Source organism: Nannospalax galili, unplaced genomic scaffold (genome assembly GCF_000622305.1).
Source record: "Nannospalax galili isolate Female #2095 unplaced genomic scaffold, S.galili_v1.0 scaffold398, whole genome shotgun sequence".
Taxonomy (NCBI): Eukaryota; Metazoa; Chordata; class Mammalia; order Rodentia; family Spalacidae; genus Nannospalax; species Nannospalax galili.
This window is the reverse complement of record NW_008341813.1, coordinates 1033792-1049430: the sequence shown is the minus strand read 5'-3', so window position 1 is coordinate 1049430 and position 15639 is coordinate 1033792. Positions and strand designations below refer to the sequence as shown.

The 15639-nt window shown below is 49.6% G+C and overlaps 3 protein-coding genes across 3 annotated transcripts; 2 read left to right on the top strand and 1 right to left on the bottom strand.

Moving 5' to 3' along the window:
- Positions 1-13: 13 nt before the first annotated feature.
- Tpp1 (tripeptidyl peptidase 1) lies at positions 14-6233 on the top strand. Its single transcript, XM_008837396.3, has 13 exons — positions 14-90; positions 207-278; positions 547-686; positions 2034-2184; positions 2369-2496; positions 2648-2826; positions 2938-3136; positions 3280-3468; positions 3690-3759; positions 4149-4269; positions 4372-4530; positions 4707-4832; positions 5007-6233. The coding sequence occupies exons 1-13, from the start codon at positions 74-76 to the stop codon at positions 5145-5147; spliced, it is 1692 nt and encodes a 563-aa protein (XP_008835618.1). The 5' UTR covers positions 14-73; the 3' UTR covers positions 5148-6233.
- Positions 6234-7253: 1020 nt separating this feature from the next.
- Positions 7254-8775, top strand: Taf10 (TATA-box binding protein associated factor 10). The gene is made up of 6 exons (XM_029565549.1): positions 7254-7393; positions 7597-7685; positions 7808-7962; positions 8155-8219; positions 8305-8419; positions 8606-8775. The coding sequence occupies exons 1-6, from the start codon at positions 7254-7256 to the stop codon at positions 8693-8695; spliced, it is 654 nt and encodes a 217-aa protein (XP_029421409.1). The 3' UTR covers positions 8696-8775.
- Ilk (integrin linked kinase) lies at positions 8745-15608 on the bottom strand. The gene is made up of 13 exons (XM_008837397.3): positions 15499-15608; positions 14956-15090; positions 11286-11451; positions 11025-11120; positions 10789-10885; positions 10606-10689; positions 10421-10506; positions 10182-10291; positions 9949-10076; positions 9748-9869; positions 9555-9654; positions 9317-9447; positions 8745-9157 (listed from the first exon to the last, which is right to left on the bottom strand). The coding sequence occupies exons 2-13, from the start codon at positions 15042-15044 to the stop codon at positions 9008-9010; spliced, it is 1359 nt and encodes a 452-aa protein (XP_008835619.1). The 5' UTR covers positions 15045-15090; positions 15499-15608; the 3' UTR covers positions 8745-9007.
- Between the last annotated feature and the right edge of the window lie 31 nt (positions 15609-15639).

The window sequence follows — 15639 nt, the reverse complement described above, 5'->3', positions numbered from 1 at the left end:
AGGGAGATGACCTTGGTGAAAGACAGTGGGCATGTGACTTGTCACATGACTACAGATCAGCCAGAAAGCCGGAATGGGACTCCAAGCCTGGTGAGAAATTGTGGGGAGGGCCGGTAAAAGGGATTATGTTAGAGGGGTTATAGGTTAGAAAGTGGGAACATAGTGACAGTTCAACTCCTGATGAAGCCCACCTGCCATCCCTGCAGCCTCCTAGGGTTCCTTGCCCTCGTCATCGCCAGCAAATGCAATTACAGCCCAGAGCCGGACCAGCGGTGGACGTGAGTTGATTTAGCACTGGCTGTTCCCTTCCCCATATCCCTTTCTGCATCTGCTATCCTGGTTCTAGCAGCCCTCGCCAGCACAGCAGCTCCTGGTACCCACTCCATAGCCTTATCGTTTATCTCTTAGGCTTAATCTCCTGTCATTCATTTCCTTGTCTTCCTTTGGACTCCCAACCAGAAGAGAGACTCAGCTTCCTATCCTGAATCTTACATGATCTGTATTTCCCATCTATAGCCTAACCAAGTCGTGTCCCTGACCCTGCAGGCTGCCCGCAGGCTGGGTGTCCCTGGGCCGTGTGGACCCTGAGGAAAAGCTGAGTCTCACTTTTGCCCTGAAACAGCAGAACGTCAAGAGACTCTCGGAGCTGGTGCAGGCTGTGTCGGATCCCAGGTCTCCTCACTACGGTGCCTATCCCAAGTGGGGCAGGAAGTGGGAGGCGGGCTGGGCAGGCCCCGGCTGGTGCAGATCATGTAAAGTCATATTTCTGGTATGGCAGATAAATGGCAGCAACTGCCACATTCTTCAAATACACATGCGTGCAAGCAACCATCAAGAGCATCCTGGGACAGCAAGATTGCTCAGACTTACCACCGAGCCTGACAACCTGAGTTCAGTCCCTGGAACCACATAGTGGAAGGAGAGGGAAGACCCCTGTAAATTTTCCTCTAACCTCTACATATATGCCCTAGTGACACACACACACACACACACACACACACACACACACACACTAAATTTTCCAAATCTAAAACCCATCATGTAACTCTAGGACTGGTGGGATAGGCAGGAGGATTTTGAGTCCAAGGCCTGTCTGAGCAGTGTAGCAAGACCCAATTTGAAAACTTTTTAAAATGGAGAGTGGGGCTTTGGATATAGCTTAGAGGTAGGACACACCTAGCAGATGCCAAACCCTAGGTTCAGCCCCCAGTAAGGGGAATAGGAAGTAGACATGGTTCCAAGCCCAGGCTTTATGACCAGATCTAGATTGAAACTTTGACTTCTACTTCCCATCTACCAGAAATAACAATATGTATAAGTGCCTATCATTTCAACTTCCTTCTTCCACTTTCAAATATCCTCGCACGTCCTCCTGTTTATGCACTGAAGCTGAAGTTCAGCTCCTAAATTGCCTTTCAATGAATCCATTCTGGCCATCCCCTCACTGCCACCAACTTAGTTGTTTACCCTCTCCTGGAAGACTGCCCAGCACCGTGACTGTCTGCAGTTTCCTCTCCTCCACACCCGTCCTCAGAGCACTCCTCACTCTATTCCAAAACATTCCCTCTGGTGGTCAGGCTGGACTGGATCCTGCCCCTGCTTCAAGCCCTTCATGGCAAGGCAAGGATGTGTCTCTGTGTGTGAAGAATGGAGGCGGGGGAGACATTTCAGGTCACCCAAGAAGCTCCATGCATTCAGGAAATAGTGACTCACCATCGTAACTATGAAGATTTGAGCTAAATTAGATGTTATTGTATAATTGGCTTCAAAAGTTTGGAAAACTTTTTTGGGGAGATAAGCTTAAAATGGAATTTTTTAACTTTATTAACCTCTTTATTTCCTGAGCATGGCCAGTGCACTCTGTGGTGCAACATGTGCAACCCTGCCAGCCATCAGAGTAAATCATACTTCTTGGTCATAGCATTCCAGGGCTCTCCAGCCTTTTCTTCCCTTAGACCCCACTCCATCAGCACCTACACAGCCTCTTTGGGAAATCCTGATGTAAAGACAAGATCCTCTTCTGAATCCTGCAGGAAAACACCTGACCTTAGAGGATGTAGCTGAGCTGGTCCAGCCATCACCACTGACCCTTCAAACTGTCCAAAAATGGCTCCTGGCAGCTGGAGCCTGGAACTGCCATTCAGTGACCACACAAGACTTTCTGACTTGCTGGATGACTGTGCGGTGAGAAGTAATGATTGCCCCATGGAGGGCATCAATCATCCCATCAAAGAGACTAGACACCCCAGAAGAAGGGAGTTGCAAGCTTGAGGACAGCATGTGGATGGCAGCTAATGCCCAGAGATGACTGGAGCCACCTCTGCTCCCTTCCGTTTCTGACTTCTGTTTTGTGATCTTTGACCTCCAGACAGGCAGAACTGTTGCTCCCTGGGGCTGAGTTTCATCGCTATGTAAGGGGACCTACAGAGACCCATATTATAAGGTCACCACATCCCTACCAGCTTCCTCAGGCCTTGGCCCCTCATGTAGACTTTGGTAAGCCCAGTGGGGTTGGTAAGGGTTGGAGAAGGCAAATGTAGATGCTGGAGAAGTTTAGATACCACAGGGGGAGGGGTATGAGGTGTTGTCAGTGATAGAGTACTGGTGTCTGTAAGATCACCTCCTTAAACTTGAACTCTTTCTATAGTGGGGGGACTACACCGCTTTCCCCCCACATCATCCCTGAGACAACGCCTTGAGCCACAAGGGGCAGGAACTGTTGACCTGCACCTGGGAGTGACTCCCTCTGTGATCCGTCAGCGATACAATCTGACAGCACGAGACGTAGGTTCTGGCACCACCAACAACAGCCAGGCCTGTGCCCAGGTGAGCTGAGCAGTCTTAGGGTCCTCAAAGCCTCTTTAAGGTATCTTAAGTGCCTTACTACCCTGGGTTCTACCTTCTGATCCATGATTCCTACTTTGATTCTTTCCATAGTTCCTGGAACAGTACTTCCATAACTCAGACCTGGCCGAGTTCATGCGCCTGTTTGGTGGTGATTTTGCACACCAGGCATCAGTAACCCGTGTGGTTGGAAAACAGGGCCGAGGCCGAGCTGGGATTGAGGCCAGTCTGGATGTGGAATATCTGATGAGTGCTGGTGCCAACATCTCCACTTGGGTCTACAGTAGCCCTGGTATTGCTAAAAGAACTAGCAAGGGGGTGGGGACAGTAGATTGATCTCTGCTCCATCAAGGGTATAATACCATGGTGTGGAAAGAGATCCTAGCAACCCTCCAATGACCACCCATACTCCTACTGTCTTTTAAAAAATTACAGGCCGACATGAAGCACAGGAGCCCTTCCTGCAGTGGCTCCTGCTTCTCAGTAATGAGTCAACTTTGCCACATGTGCATACCGTGAGCTATGGAGATGATGAAGACTCCCTTAGCAGTGCCTACATCCAGAGAGTCAACACGGAGTTCATGAAGGCCGCTGCCCGGGGTCTCACCATGCTCTTTGCCTCAGGTGACCTCCTACCCTCAACTTGAACTTCCCTCCCACCCCACCTGGGAGCTTTAACCCAACTGACCCTTCAGCCTGGTTCCTGACTCACAATATGAACTCAGGTCATATCAGTAAAAAGGAGTATTGGCATGATCTCTAAACTCTGGCTTGCAGTAAGAGTTGATACCTGCAGTTCCTCTCTGGCATATGAGCCTACCTGAATGTTCCATGTGCCTCTCCAGGTGACACTGGAGCTGGGTGCTGGTCTGTCTCTGGAAGACACAAGTTCCGTCCTAGTTTCCCTGCCTCTAGGTAAGCCGCCACAGATCTTCCACCTGTGACTCTGATACCTCCCAGATGCTTCTGTTGCTCAGCCTTCGCTTTACCTGTCGGGGCTGCTGTATTCCCATCTTTTTCCTCTATGACTCAGGTTCCTAGACTTCTGAGAGGAACATGGCCATCAATGTTTTTCTTCCACAGTCTCTAGGCATTTTAGTTGCAGTTTTTATTTTTAGTACAGAAAGTATACACAGCCAAATCAACCCATGACTTGAGGATTCCCAACTTCTTAGTAAACCCCTTATACATGCTTCCTCACAGAGTCTGGCCCCTCCAATAAGACTCAGACCATTATTTGTGTATCTCCATATACCTTGGAGGGCCCTCTGGATCCCCTATCTGAATACTGTCTTCTCCTTCAGCCCTTATGTCACCACAGTGGGAGGCACCTCCTTCAAGAATCCTTTCAAAGTCACAAATGAGATAGTTGACTACATCAGTGGTGGTGGCTTCAGCAATGTCTTCCCACAGCCTTCATACCAGGTATGTGCATGTTCATGTGGCTATGTCGGAGGCTGGGGCAGTCCTCAGTTCATGGGCTGCTGAGCACCTACAAGCCAGTACTCACTCAGAAATGACCTTCAGGAGGAGGCTGTAGCCCAATTCTTGAAGTCCAGCTCTCATCTACCACCATCCAGCTACTTCAATGCGAGTGGCCGTGCCTATCCCGATGTTGCTGCACTTTCTGATGGCTACTGGGTGGTCAGCAACAGTGTGCCCATCCCATGGGTATCTGGAACCTCGGTAAGAATCAGCCTGGCTCCAAACCCTTTCACTCAGGAACTGCACTCACTCCCCTATCCACAAAGCCTTGCACCCAGAACCCGACTCCTTAGGGACCTCTGATCTTTCCAAGCATCACTCCCCAAAAGTCCAGTCACTGAAAAACCCTTACTTACTGTTGCATCTTCACCTTGCAGGCTTCAACTCCAGTGTTTGGGGGAATTTTATCCTTGATAAATGAGCACAGAATCCTCAACGGCCGCCCTCCTCTTGGCTTTCTTAATCCCAGGCTCTACCAACAGCATGGGGCAGGACTCTTTGATGTGAGTGTGGAGAGGAAGAGTGTAGATGTTGTCGTGGGATATGGGAAGGGCTAATGTGAATTTGGGAGGCAATTTTGATATGGTGGGATAGGCTCTGAATTATGGCTATAAGGTGTACTCTGATAATACTGATACCAGCAGGCCCAGATCTGATGCCCACCATCTGTTCCCTAGGTAACCCATGGCTGCCATGAGTCCTGTCTGAATGAAGAAGTGGAGGGTCAAGGTTTCTGCTCTGGTTCTGGCTGGGATCCTGTGACAGGCTGGGGGACACCCAATTTCCCAGCTCTCCTGAAGACCCTACTCAACCCTTGACCCTTTCTTGCTAGGAAAGCTGAACTGTCCCCTGTACCACAGGAGATGGTTCAGTCCTTTATTCTGCCTTGGTGGAAGCCCTGCTGAACTCTCAACTGTTCCTGCTGCAGACAGCTTCTTCCTAACCCTGAAACGCTGTGAGTAGGACTTGGCTCAGCCTACTGTGCTCCATCATACTCAGGACTCTCAACTCTTGCCACAAGTTCCCTAGTAAGATGGTAGAACCAGCATACTTTGTCTCACCCCATCCCCATCTCTTCTTCCTCTTTTCAACCAGAGGTGTGAATATCATGTGAGGAGGTATAGTCTGTCATTACTAGTACTAGCAGGCCCAGATCTGATGCCTACCACCCCTCTACACTGTGGCTCAATTTCTCTTCAAGTTTGCTTCTCAGTTCCCTACAATGAGACTTCTGCTCTCAACTTTTAGACTTCCCTCCCCTGACATTGGGGAGCTTTTATCCAGTGTACAGCTTTTATCCAGTGTACACTTTTCTCAACCTTTGTTTTATGTTGTTTTTTTTTTCAAAGAATAGAATTAATTGACAATCTCATAAATAATCTAAAAAAATTCAAATTTTGTTATCTTAAAATGTGTTCTCACTGGTAAAATTCTTCAACAAAATAAATGGGTCACTACAAATGAATGTCACATTTAAAATTTTCTTCAACACTTTTGAAAAATAATTTTTAAATTTACATTCGATTTCCCCCCTCCTTGGCTACAGCAAATCAACAATCAGTTTTTATCTCAGCCAGTAGACATACAAACTTCTAGCTTCTGTGAACCTGGGTTTGGGCTCTTTCGGTCAAGTTTTCCATTCGTTCTTTTTCCTTAGCTTCCAAACAAGCTAGTACCCTCTTGCCCTTAACTTTCATTGCACTTCCATACTGACTTTGAACAGTTCTACTGACATTCCCCTCACGTATATCTTTATCAACCCAAACTCCTTCCAGTTGAATTTCCTCAGGATATCTAGATTCTACAAAGTCTACATCTCTCATTCCTCAGTGCCAGCACATTAACTTTGAACACCATGCTTTCTCCTCTGAATTACTGGAAACTCTTGGGAACAACAACAACAACAACAACAACAAAAAAAAACAGTATATCTGACTTTCTGCCTATGGATAAATCATTTTCCAAGTCAAGCAGGTCAAGCAGTATAGTTACTTGTACAAGTTAACTTGTAAAGTTAAGGCTTTTTATAACAGCTTACATACTTTCCTTGCTATTTCTTGAGTTAACGAATCACTTTTCTTTTGCTCTCCATAAACTTCCAAGGGAAACTAATCCAGCTGACACCACCCCTGACACAACTGCCTTTTTGATTTCCAGAATTCTTTCAAGTTAGCTCGGAAGTCACATTACCGGAGGCTAGTTGATTTTGCTACAGCAGAAAAGTCTTTTTTTAAAGGCAAACCTGGTTGAATTTTAGTTCTGATATAGACTGGAAGAGACCTTGTTTAAGTAAGTTTATGCTTCCTTGTTAAGTACATCAATACCTGCCTTTCAAAATCAGGAAATAATTGACGATAATGTCTGACACCAGGAAGTAGGCAGGTATTAGCTCCCTTTTTTCCTTACAAGGAACATCCTGAGGGAATCAGGAAGAAATGACAGCCTCTGACTCCTGGAAGCGAGCAGGCATTCGCTCCCTTCCTTCCTTGCACTGCACAACCTGCACCTACCTGTAGCAGGGTAACGGCAATACAGAATTGAAATTGTCAGCGTTTGCCTCCCTTTCCAAGACCGTTGGTGCCTAGAAGACTAGACTCTTATCGCACTAAATTTTGTATCGCCAAGTCCTAGCACAGGAGTTTGCAAATAGGAATTAAATAAACGACTGTTAAATTGAAAATCTGCTTCACTCGCTGGGATTTTTCTTCTGAATGAAATACCCTGCTGTCTCCATCTACAGCAGCACTCTCCGGGAGCACTCGGGGGTGGAAGGACACAGAGGGCTGGCAGGACACTCCAGCTCCACTACACTAGGGCTGAGGCAGGGAACTAGGAAGAAGAAAGCTGGTCAGGTGAACCGTCGAGAAGTGTCCCACCAAGGTCTGTACACTCAAGTGAAGTGTGCAGTCTCGCACGCCCCGGGTATGAGGTTGGGGGCTGCGACCAAGCACGGTTCCCAGTCCCGCCTCCGCCGCGGAGCCTACAAGGTGAACCGTCGAGAAGTGTCCCACCAAGGTCTGTACACTCAAGTGAAGTGTGCAGTCTCGCACGCCCCGAGTATGAGGTTGGGGCCTGCGACCAAGCACGGTTCCCAGCCCCGCCTCCGCCGCGGAGCCTACTACACCTAAGCCGGAGGCAAGGCAACGCGAGGTCGCGGGACGGCGACGCTACGGAACGTGCGTCAGAGCGGCGGTGACCGTGACGTCACCAAGACGCGCGCCAGGCGAGCGGAAGCGGAAGCGGCTCTGTTCGCCGCCTCTCCCACAGGCCCGATGAGCTGCAGCGGGTCCGGCGCGGACCCCGAAGGGGCCCCGTGGCGGCGCGCGCCGGGGAGCCGGCCGAGCGGCGCGGGGCGGGTGAGAACCGGGACGGGTTAGGGAGTGGACTGGGCCCGGCGGCGGCTGCGGGCCGAGGGTGAGCGGCCCGCCACGCGGACGCCCGCGCCTCCACTCCGGTCTGTTTGCCGATTCTCCTCCAGCCCCGGTGGCGGCGGGCGGCGCGGCGCCCCCGGAGGGAGCGATGTCTAACGGGGTCTACGTCCTACCGAGCGCCGCCAACGGAGAGGTGAAGCCCGTGGTGTCCAGCACACCTCTGGTGGACTTCCTGATGCAACTGGAGGACTACACGCCTACGGTGGGCTTCCCGCCAGTACCAGGCCATCCGGCCCGCTGTCATGCCAGCTTCAACCACCTCTTCGTGCTTCCCAGCGTCCTCTGCTACCCTGCTCATTCTCGTTTTATTCCTTTGCCCATTGAACCTCACCCGCCTTCCCTCCCAGCTCAGCAGAGCAGAGGCTAACGTTGATCCTGTCATTTGACTTCTCAGATCCCCGATGCAGTGACTGGTTACTACCTGAACCGCGCTGGCTTTGAAGCTTCAGATCCACGCATGTGAGTAAACCCAGGGCAGAATACAGTTTTGGGTACTCGGTGAAGTTATACATCTCATCCCCTCCCCCTATTTTTTCCTCTTTAGAATTCGGCTCATCTCTTTAGCTGCGCAGAAATTCATCTCCGATATTGCCAATGATGCCCTACAGCACTGCAAAATGAAGGGCACGGCTTCTGGCAGTTCCCGGAGCAAGAGCAAGGTGTGAAAGGAGGTTCACTTGAATCAGTAACTACTTTCCACCGCAGTACAGGCTTGACTTACACTGAATCCTTTTGGGAAAACTGCATCCTAGGGGAGGTATAAGCAAGGCCTACTCAGGGTCACCCAAGAGGGATTGAAATCTGGGATTGCTGTGCTCAGCTGGTGCTCTTCCCTCTTCCCTCAGGACCGCAAGTACACTCTAACCATGGAGGACTTGACCCCTGCCCTCAGCGAGTATGGCATCAACGTGAAGAAGCCGCACTACTTCACCTGAGCCACCCAAATCAGATGTACTTGGCTGTCCCTATATCCCCACACCAGCCTGTTTTCATAATAAACTTTATTGTGACAGGCGGGGCTGATCTCTCCCAAGTTGGGAGACACCGTGTGGCAAGTGACAAAGCTCTGAGCCCAGCCCCTTTAGGGGCCACAGTGGTAGGGATGGGGGCAAGGGATGGGCCCCATTGCTGGGGTAGTACCATGACTGGAGGCAGGGGAGGCAAACCAGAGGGCTTCAGCTATGAGGAAGTGCACTCCCCCAACCATGTCTTGATGCCTCTGGAGTTTGTACAAGGACTTTCCAGTCCTACTTGTCCTGCATCTTCTCCAGGATAGGCACAATCATGTCAAACTTGGGTCGTTTAGCAGGGTCTTCATTCATGCAAATCTTCATGAGCTTACACACATGGGGGGAAATACCTGGTGGGATAGTAGGCCGAAGGCCTTCCAGTGCCACCTGCAAATTCAAGGAAAAAAGAGGTGAGCCTCAGAATTTGGGTTTTGTTGTATGGACAGGATTACTGTATATTTGAACAAATTATGGGAGGAGCCTAGGCTGACTATACTGACCATCAGCACCACTCACTATGCAAGTTATGTGCAGTTCCGTGCTCACCTTCATCCCAATTTCCATGTTGGAGAGGTCAGCAAAGGGTACCTCTCGTGTCACCAGTTCCCACAGAAGCACTGCAAAACTCCACATGTCTGCTGAGCGTCTGTTTGTGTCTTCAGGCTTCTTCTGCAGGGCTGGAGGAATAGGGCTTATGTGTTCCAGCTGCCTAGCTGTCCTAGCTCTGTATCTTCCATGATTAATGAGCTAGTTCTCAATTTCCCAACATGATGCCCTCACCCACCTTCAGGGGCCACCCAGGCAGGTGCATACATGCGCCCAGGGCACTGGAAAGAAAACTTGACATCAGCCATGCTGATTCTTGCAGTCATGTCCTCATCGATCTGAGAAAGAAGGGATACATTCAAGGTGAGTCCTATTCTAGACAGGCAAAGAGCTTTGGGAACTTGGGTCAGAAATGAACTTGGTGGCCTCACCATTACACTACGGCTGTTGAGTGCATGTCGAGGTATGAGAGGCTCTAGCGTGTGTAGGAAAGCCATGCCTCTTGCCATATCCAAAGCAAACTTCACAGCTTGGCTCTGGTCTACCACAAAATCTTAACAAGAGGCAAGAGTCAACAGTTTAGAGGCTACCACACTATTCCAGCCCATCCCTAACAAGACCAACATCCTTACTGGTGCCTTCATGTAGTACATTGTAGAGAGATCCATATGGCATCCAGTGTGTGATGAGGGTCGGGTGGGGAGCAGGTGGAGCCTGACAGGCACCCAGCACTGGAAGCACATTTGGATGTGAAAAAATCCTGGGAGAGGGAAAGAGTGGTGAGACCCAACATAAAGGTTTTCCTTTCTCGGTTCTATGTGGGGCTCCTTGAAAACAACAGCTTCCAGTTTAGACCTTGCCCCACCTGAGCCGAGGACACTCTTCATTGAAGTCTCTGCTTTTCCTTGTACTCCAGTCTCGAACCTTCAGCACCTTCATGACAATGTCAGTTCCCTGCCAGCGGCCCTTCCATAGCTTAAGAACAGGTAACAGGAGGCATTAGCCAAGGCTACTACTTCCTTCCCACTAACAGGAGGAAAACCTTAGGTACAGAGTGGATAGTCTGGAGGGTTAGGGAGGGAGGGACACGAAAGGCAGGATCACCTCTCCAGAATGATTCTCGTTGAGCTTTGCCAAAAAGTTGAGCTGCTTGAAGTCAATACCAGAATGTTTGTTCAGGGTCCCATTTCCTGAGAATGCAGGCAGTCAGGTACCCAACTTAGCACTATCCCAACCCCAAGAACCCAGGATTTGGTATTGTAACTCCTCCCCTGACAGCTGTGACTCACGGGGCCGAGTGCGGGTGGTCCCCTTCCAGAATGTGTCCTTGTATGGAATACGGTTGAGATTCTGGCCCATCTTCTCTGCCCGTTCTGGGGAAGAAAAGTCTTAGGCAGTCTGAGTTGTAGTACAGTGAGAAGGGATAGGTGAGACAGGACAAGAAAAAGACATGGGCCAGAATGGGCATGGACCTCGGAGAAGCTCTCTCAGGGGCGCCTTGGCTTTGTCCACAGGCATCTCTCCATACTTGTTACAGATGCTTACAAGAGCCCCGTTAGCCACTAGGTCCTAGAAAGAAAAGATCATTGTTCGGGGGGCCTGTGACCTGTCAGTTATAACAAACACAGATGCAGCACACAACCCTGTGAGTGTCATACAGGACTGAAAGTTTGAAGGGTCCATGCTCACTTGGAAGCTGAGTCCTTACCTCTGCCACTTGGTCTTGGCCCCAGAAACAGGCATAGTGCAGGGGCACGTTTCCATGCTCGTTCACTGCATTGATGTCAGCCTTGTACTGCAACAGCTACGCCCAGTGGCCAAGAAAGGAAAAAGGCACAGTCAGTCCCAGATGAGATACTGGTGTCAAGGCAAGTGAAAAAGAACAGTGTATTCTCCAGTTCACATTACAGTGTCTGTGACCGACTTCATGGCATGGATGTGATGTGGGTGAAGAAGGGTTTTCCCATACCTTCTGTACAATATCACGGTGTCCATGACTGGCTGCTAAGTGCAGGGGCGTATCATCCCCACGGTTCATCACATTGATCCGTGCTCCTCGCATGATCAGCATCTCAACCACAGCAGAGCGGCCTTCTCGGCAGGCCCAGTGCAATGGGGAGAAGCCATGATCATCCCTTTAAGAAAAGGGCATAGTCACTAAGCTGGAGTTAGAACAAAAGCCTTTATTCATTAAAGAAAAAAAATCTTCGAGAAGGCTTGCCTCTCTAGTGCCTCAGTTTTTATTCCTGTAAGCAATTCCCAAAGTTCAATTCAGATTTTCTTTAGTGTCACATCCAACCACCTACACACCCCAGCAACTATAAGATTATTTTCACAACCATCTCCCACAACTCCTTCCCTAGCAGTTCTATTTCATTAGATGGTAGCACTCTCCTAGGCTCTTCTGCATCCTTACCGTCCCTCACCTTTTTGACATTCCTGAGAATTGAACCCAGGACCTTGAACCTACTAGGTCTATGCTCTACCACTGAGCTACATCTCTGGCGTTCATAAATGTTATATAACACCTTTGTTCTCCACTGCTGCTTATACATCTTATGGTGTAGCACTTGTTGGACTGGATTGCAAAGATGTTAATGGTGTGCTGTTCATGCTTTTTTGTTTTTGAAACATAGTCTCATTGTGTAGCTCTGGCTGACCTGGAACTCTATGTAGACCAGGCTGGTCTTGAACTCACAGAACCACCTGCCTCTGCTGGGATTAAAGGGGAGTGCAACCATACCTGGCCCATATACTTCTTGAGGGCATAGACTGATAGTGTTAAATGCAGGTTAATGGGATAGAGGGTTATACTAGAGAAGACAGGCTGTAACTCATGGGAGAGGTAACAAGCTTACTATTTGGCTCTGGTATTGAAACTAACATCTAAAAATGGAATGGAATTAAAATATTTTGGAGGTTATAATGACAAGAAGACACTTTTGGTTACTGATGAGGCAGAGAACCAAACAGGAGAAAATGCAAATAGCAGCATTAGAATAGAAATTATATCTGACTTTTCTTCTCACAGACATGTATTTTATAAAGAAAGAGAAGTGTACAAACAAAACAATTGGGTGGGTTCAGTCAGACTGACAGCCTGGAGCCATAAAAGGAAATTCCCTCCAGTCCTGGGATGTAGATCTAAGGGGCGGAACAGGGGGCGGTCTGTGGTCTAGGCTGACAGCCTCCGGATGCCTTAGTGCTGTGGTCACTTCCTGTGAGGGGGCTGGAAAAGGGGCCTTGAGCTAAACCAGGGTTTGATCACCCAGAATCCCACAACAGCTGAAGGGGGTGGTGTTCCTCCAGTTTGCCATCATCTCATACAAAATGGCCAGAGCTTCCCCAGGATGTGGGTATCTCCCAGAAGCGATTCCATCTCTTGCTATCAGTCTTGTCCCCCAGACCTTTCCTGTGTGTTCTGACCTATCAGCTTCTAGCAGTTTGTGGCCTTAAAGCAAGCCCAGGCTTGAAAACAAAAGTATGAGCACAGGGTTTGCCTGCAGTCACACTGCCTGTCACTCAGAGCCTGGATTTTTATCTCAAGGAAGACCGCAAGGAGTTAACTACCTCCTTGTATCTAGCGTAGAGCCAGTTTGGGTTCACACAACATCCTCTCAAACCACCAAAACCTAGTTTCCCTGAGGGCACCCCTTTACCTTTTGACAGCGAATCTTTGAAGATGCCACTTCCACTGGACAACTATCTAAGCCCCCATTTCCTCACCAACAAAAGAGTTAACAGAGGTCAGTGTTTACCCCAGCACACTTCCAAGTTACATGAAAAATTAAACAAGTGACTTGGAATAAAATGATTCAGAAATAACATACAGCCTAATGGGAGCCAGTGAAGCCTGGACTAGGATGACAGATGGCCCTCTCAAACCTAGAAACAACTCTTATAGGCAGATGTAGTGACAACACACTGAAATCCTAGCCCTTAGGAGGCTGAAGAATGGAGAGTTGGAGGCCATCCTGAGCTACCTAAGGCTGTCTCCAAAAGCAAAACAAGAACCTACTAAACTCCCAGCATTAGGGTCACAACACTGCTCTGCTCACTTTCCTATCTCAGCCAACACTTTTTAAAAAATTTATTATTTTTATGTGTATGTGTGTATTGCCTGCGTGTAGGTAAGTACACCCGTGTCGTGCAATGACCGCGGAGGTCAGAAGAGGCTGTTGGATCTCCTGGGACTGGTGTTAAGGACACCTGTAGCTGCCATGTGGGTGCTGGGATTCAAACCCGGGTCTTCTGCAAGGACAACAAGTGTTCTTAACCTCTCAGCCAAAAGTTTAAAACATGCCGCCCACGTTTTCATACCTCCCATTCTCACCCTGCCCAAAGTCTGCCACCTTGAGGGCATAGATTACCAGGACTCTTAACACCAATTATAGGAGGTGTTTCTTACTTGAAGGAACCCAGTGTAATGTAGTTTACTCACTGCTACTCTGGAACAACACTCAGAAATCAAATCCATCCTAAATATGAAGACTTGTAAGATACTCATTATGTTCTTTAGCCTCTCTGTGGCCTATATTACCATGACCACTCCCCTTTCTTTTAAACATTTGTTCTCTGTCTGGAGAGATGGCACTGGCTGCTCTTGCAGAGGACCAGGGTACAATTCCCAGTACCCACATGGTGGCTAACAATCATCCATAAGTCCAGTTCCAGGGTATTTGATGCCTTCTGACCTCTGCAGGCACTGCACGACATAGGTGCACTTACACATAAAATAAAAATAATAAAATGTTTAAACATTTATTCTCGAAGCTTCTTTAATTCCTATTTCTCCTTCAGTGAGCTGCTCCCTTTCAGTATGCCAGGCTTCTCACCCCATGCCCATATCTTCCACTCTTCTAAGGCACCATTTTTTCACATCTGTGTCTTCAGGTACCATTTAAATGCTAAAATATATCTGTCTCTAAATTAGACCGTTCCTGACTTCAGATCTACATATCCAGCAACCTACTCAACATTTCTAAGTTGCTGTATGTCACCATGATTGTAATCAGTCCAGAAGGGAACACTTCACCCTCTCGTTTTCTCCCAGGTGCCCAAGCCTTCTGAACCCCGGTCATCTTTGACCTCCCTCACTTCCCACTCCAAGTCAATTCATTCTTTATCCTTATGATTTTGGGGCTCTCACCGTTTCTCATTTTGCACCTGTTCCAATTCTAGTCCAAAGCATCACTTCTAGGATCGACTAGACAACCTCCTCCTATCTGCTCTTCACAAAACATCAAAGATGACACCTAACAATGGACAATCTCATCACTACACAGCTTCAAAGCCTTGCTTGCAGACCTCTTCTGTCCCTTTCCACTTCTGCCTAATGCTCTAAGGCCACAGAAATGTAGCCTCCAACCACATCTAATTCCAGATAGTTTCCTGGCACTCTGGTCTGCCTTTGACATAAATTCACTGAGCCTGGGAAGCTTCCTGCAAACCCCTGATTGTGAGATTTATTCAGCAGTCAAAAACTTAGCTCAAACAGCTTCCTCTGTATAGACCCTCTTCCCCAAACAGGCTGTACTTAGTACTCAAAACGTGATAGCAAAGTTAGGTGTCCCGGCCGGACGTGAGGACCTCAAGCAGTCGAGTTCTAGCCGTCCTCCCACCCAGCCACTTCAGCTCACCCCTGATTGAGGTCGTTCTCAGTGTTGTCCAGCCACAAGCGAACGGCCACCGCGTTGCCCTCCCGGCACTGGGTGAAAATGTCGTCCATAGCGGCGTCCCGGAGCGGAGACCCCGGGGCTGGGGAAGCCTGGGGACTGGGTGGGGGGAGATCCAGAGACAAACGATGAGCCCAGCTCTGTTCCCTGCAGGAGTGCTGTGCTGGGTTGGGGGCTGGGCGTCGCCTGGGGGATACTGGTGGTCTGCAAAGGACTTTGGGCAGCGCGATGATCCCGTGGACACGAGGGACAGGCGAGTCCAGCGGAGTAGGGGAGACTCAGAGGCGGCCTCTCCTGGGCCGAGGTCGGAGAGCAGGCACCGAGTCCCTGTCCGCGAGCAGCGCCCGGGAAAGGGGAGGGGGCCTCGGGCTCCGAACACCCAAAGAGGGGACAGGGGTCCTTCCCGAGCGGTCCCAGATTCCCTGCTCGGAACTCCTTCCAAGTTATCAGTGACACGCCTGGCCGGCCCAAGCCAGGGGGCAGGGGCGCGGGTCCGCCCGCACTCACCGGGACTCGGGCCGCAGGCGCCTTCTCCGGGGAACTCCCGTCCGGCCGCGCCCGCCGCCCGGCCCCGCCCCGGCCCTCTCCGGCCAGCGCCGGCGGCCGTCCCTCCCTTCCGACCTCCTTCCGCCCTTCTAGCCCGCCAGC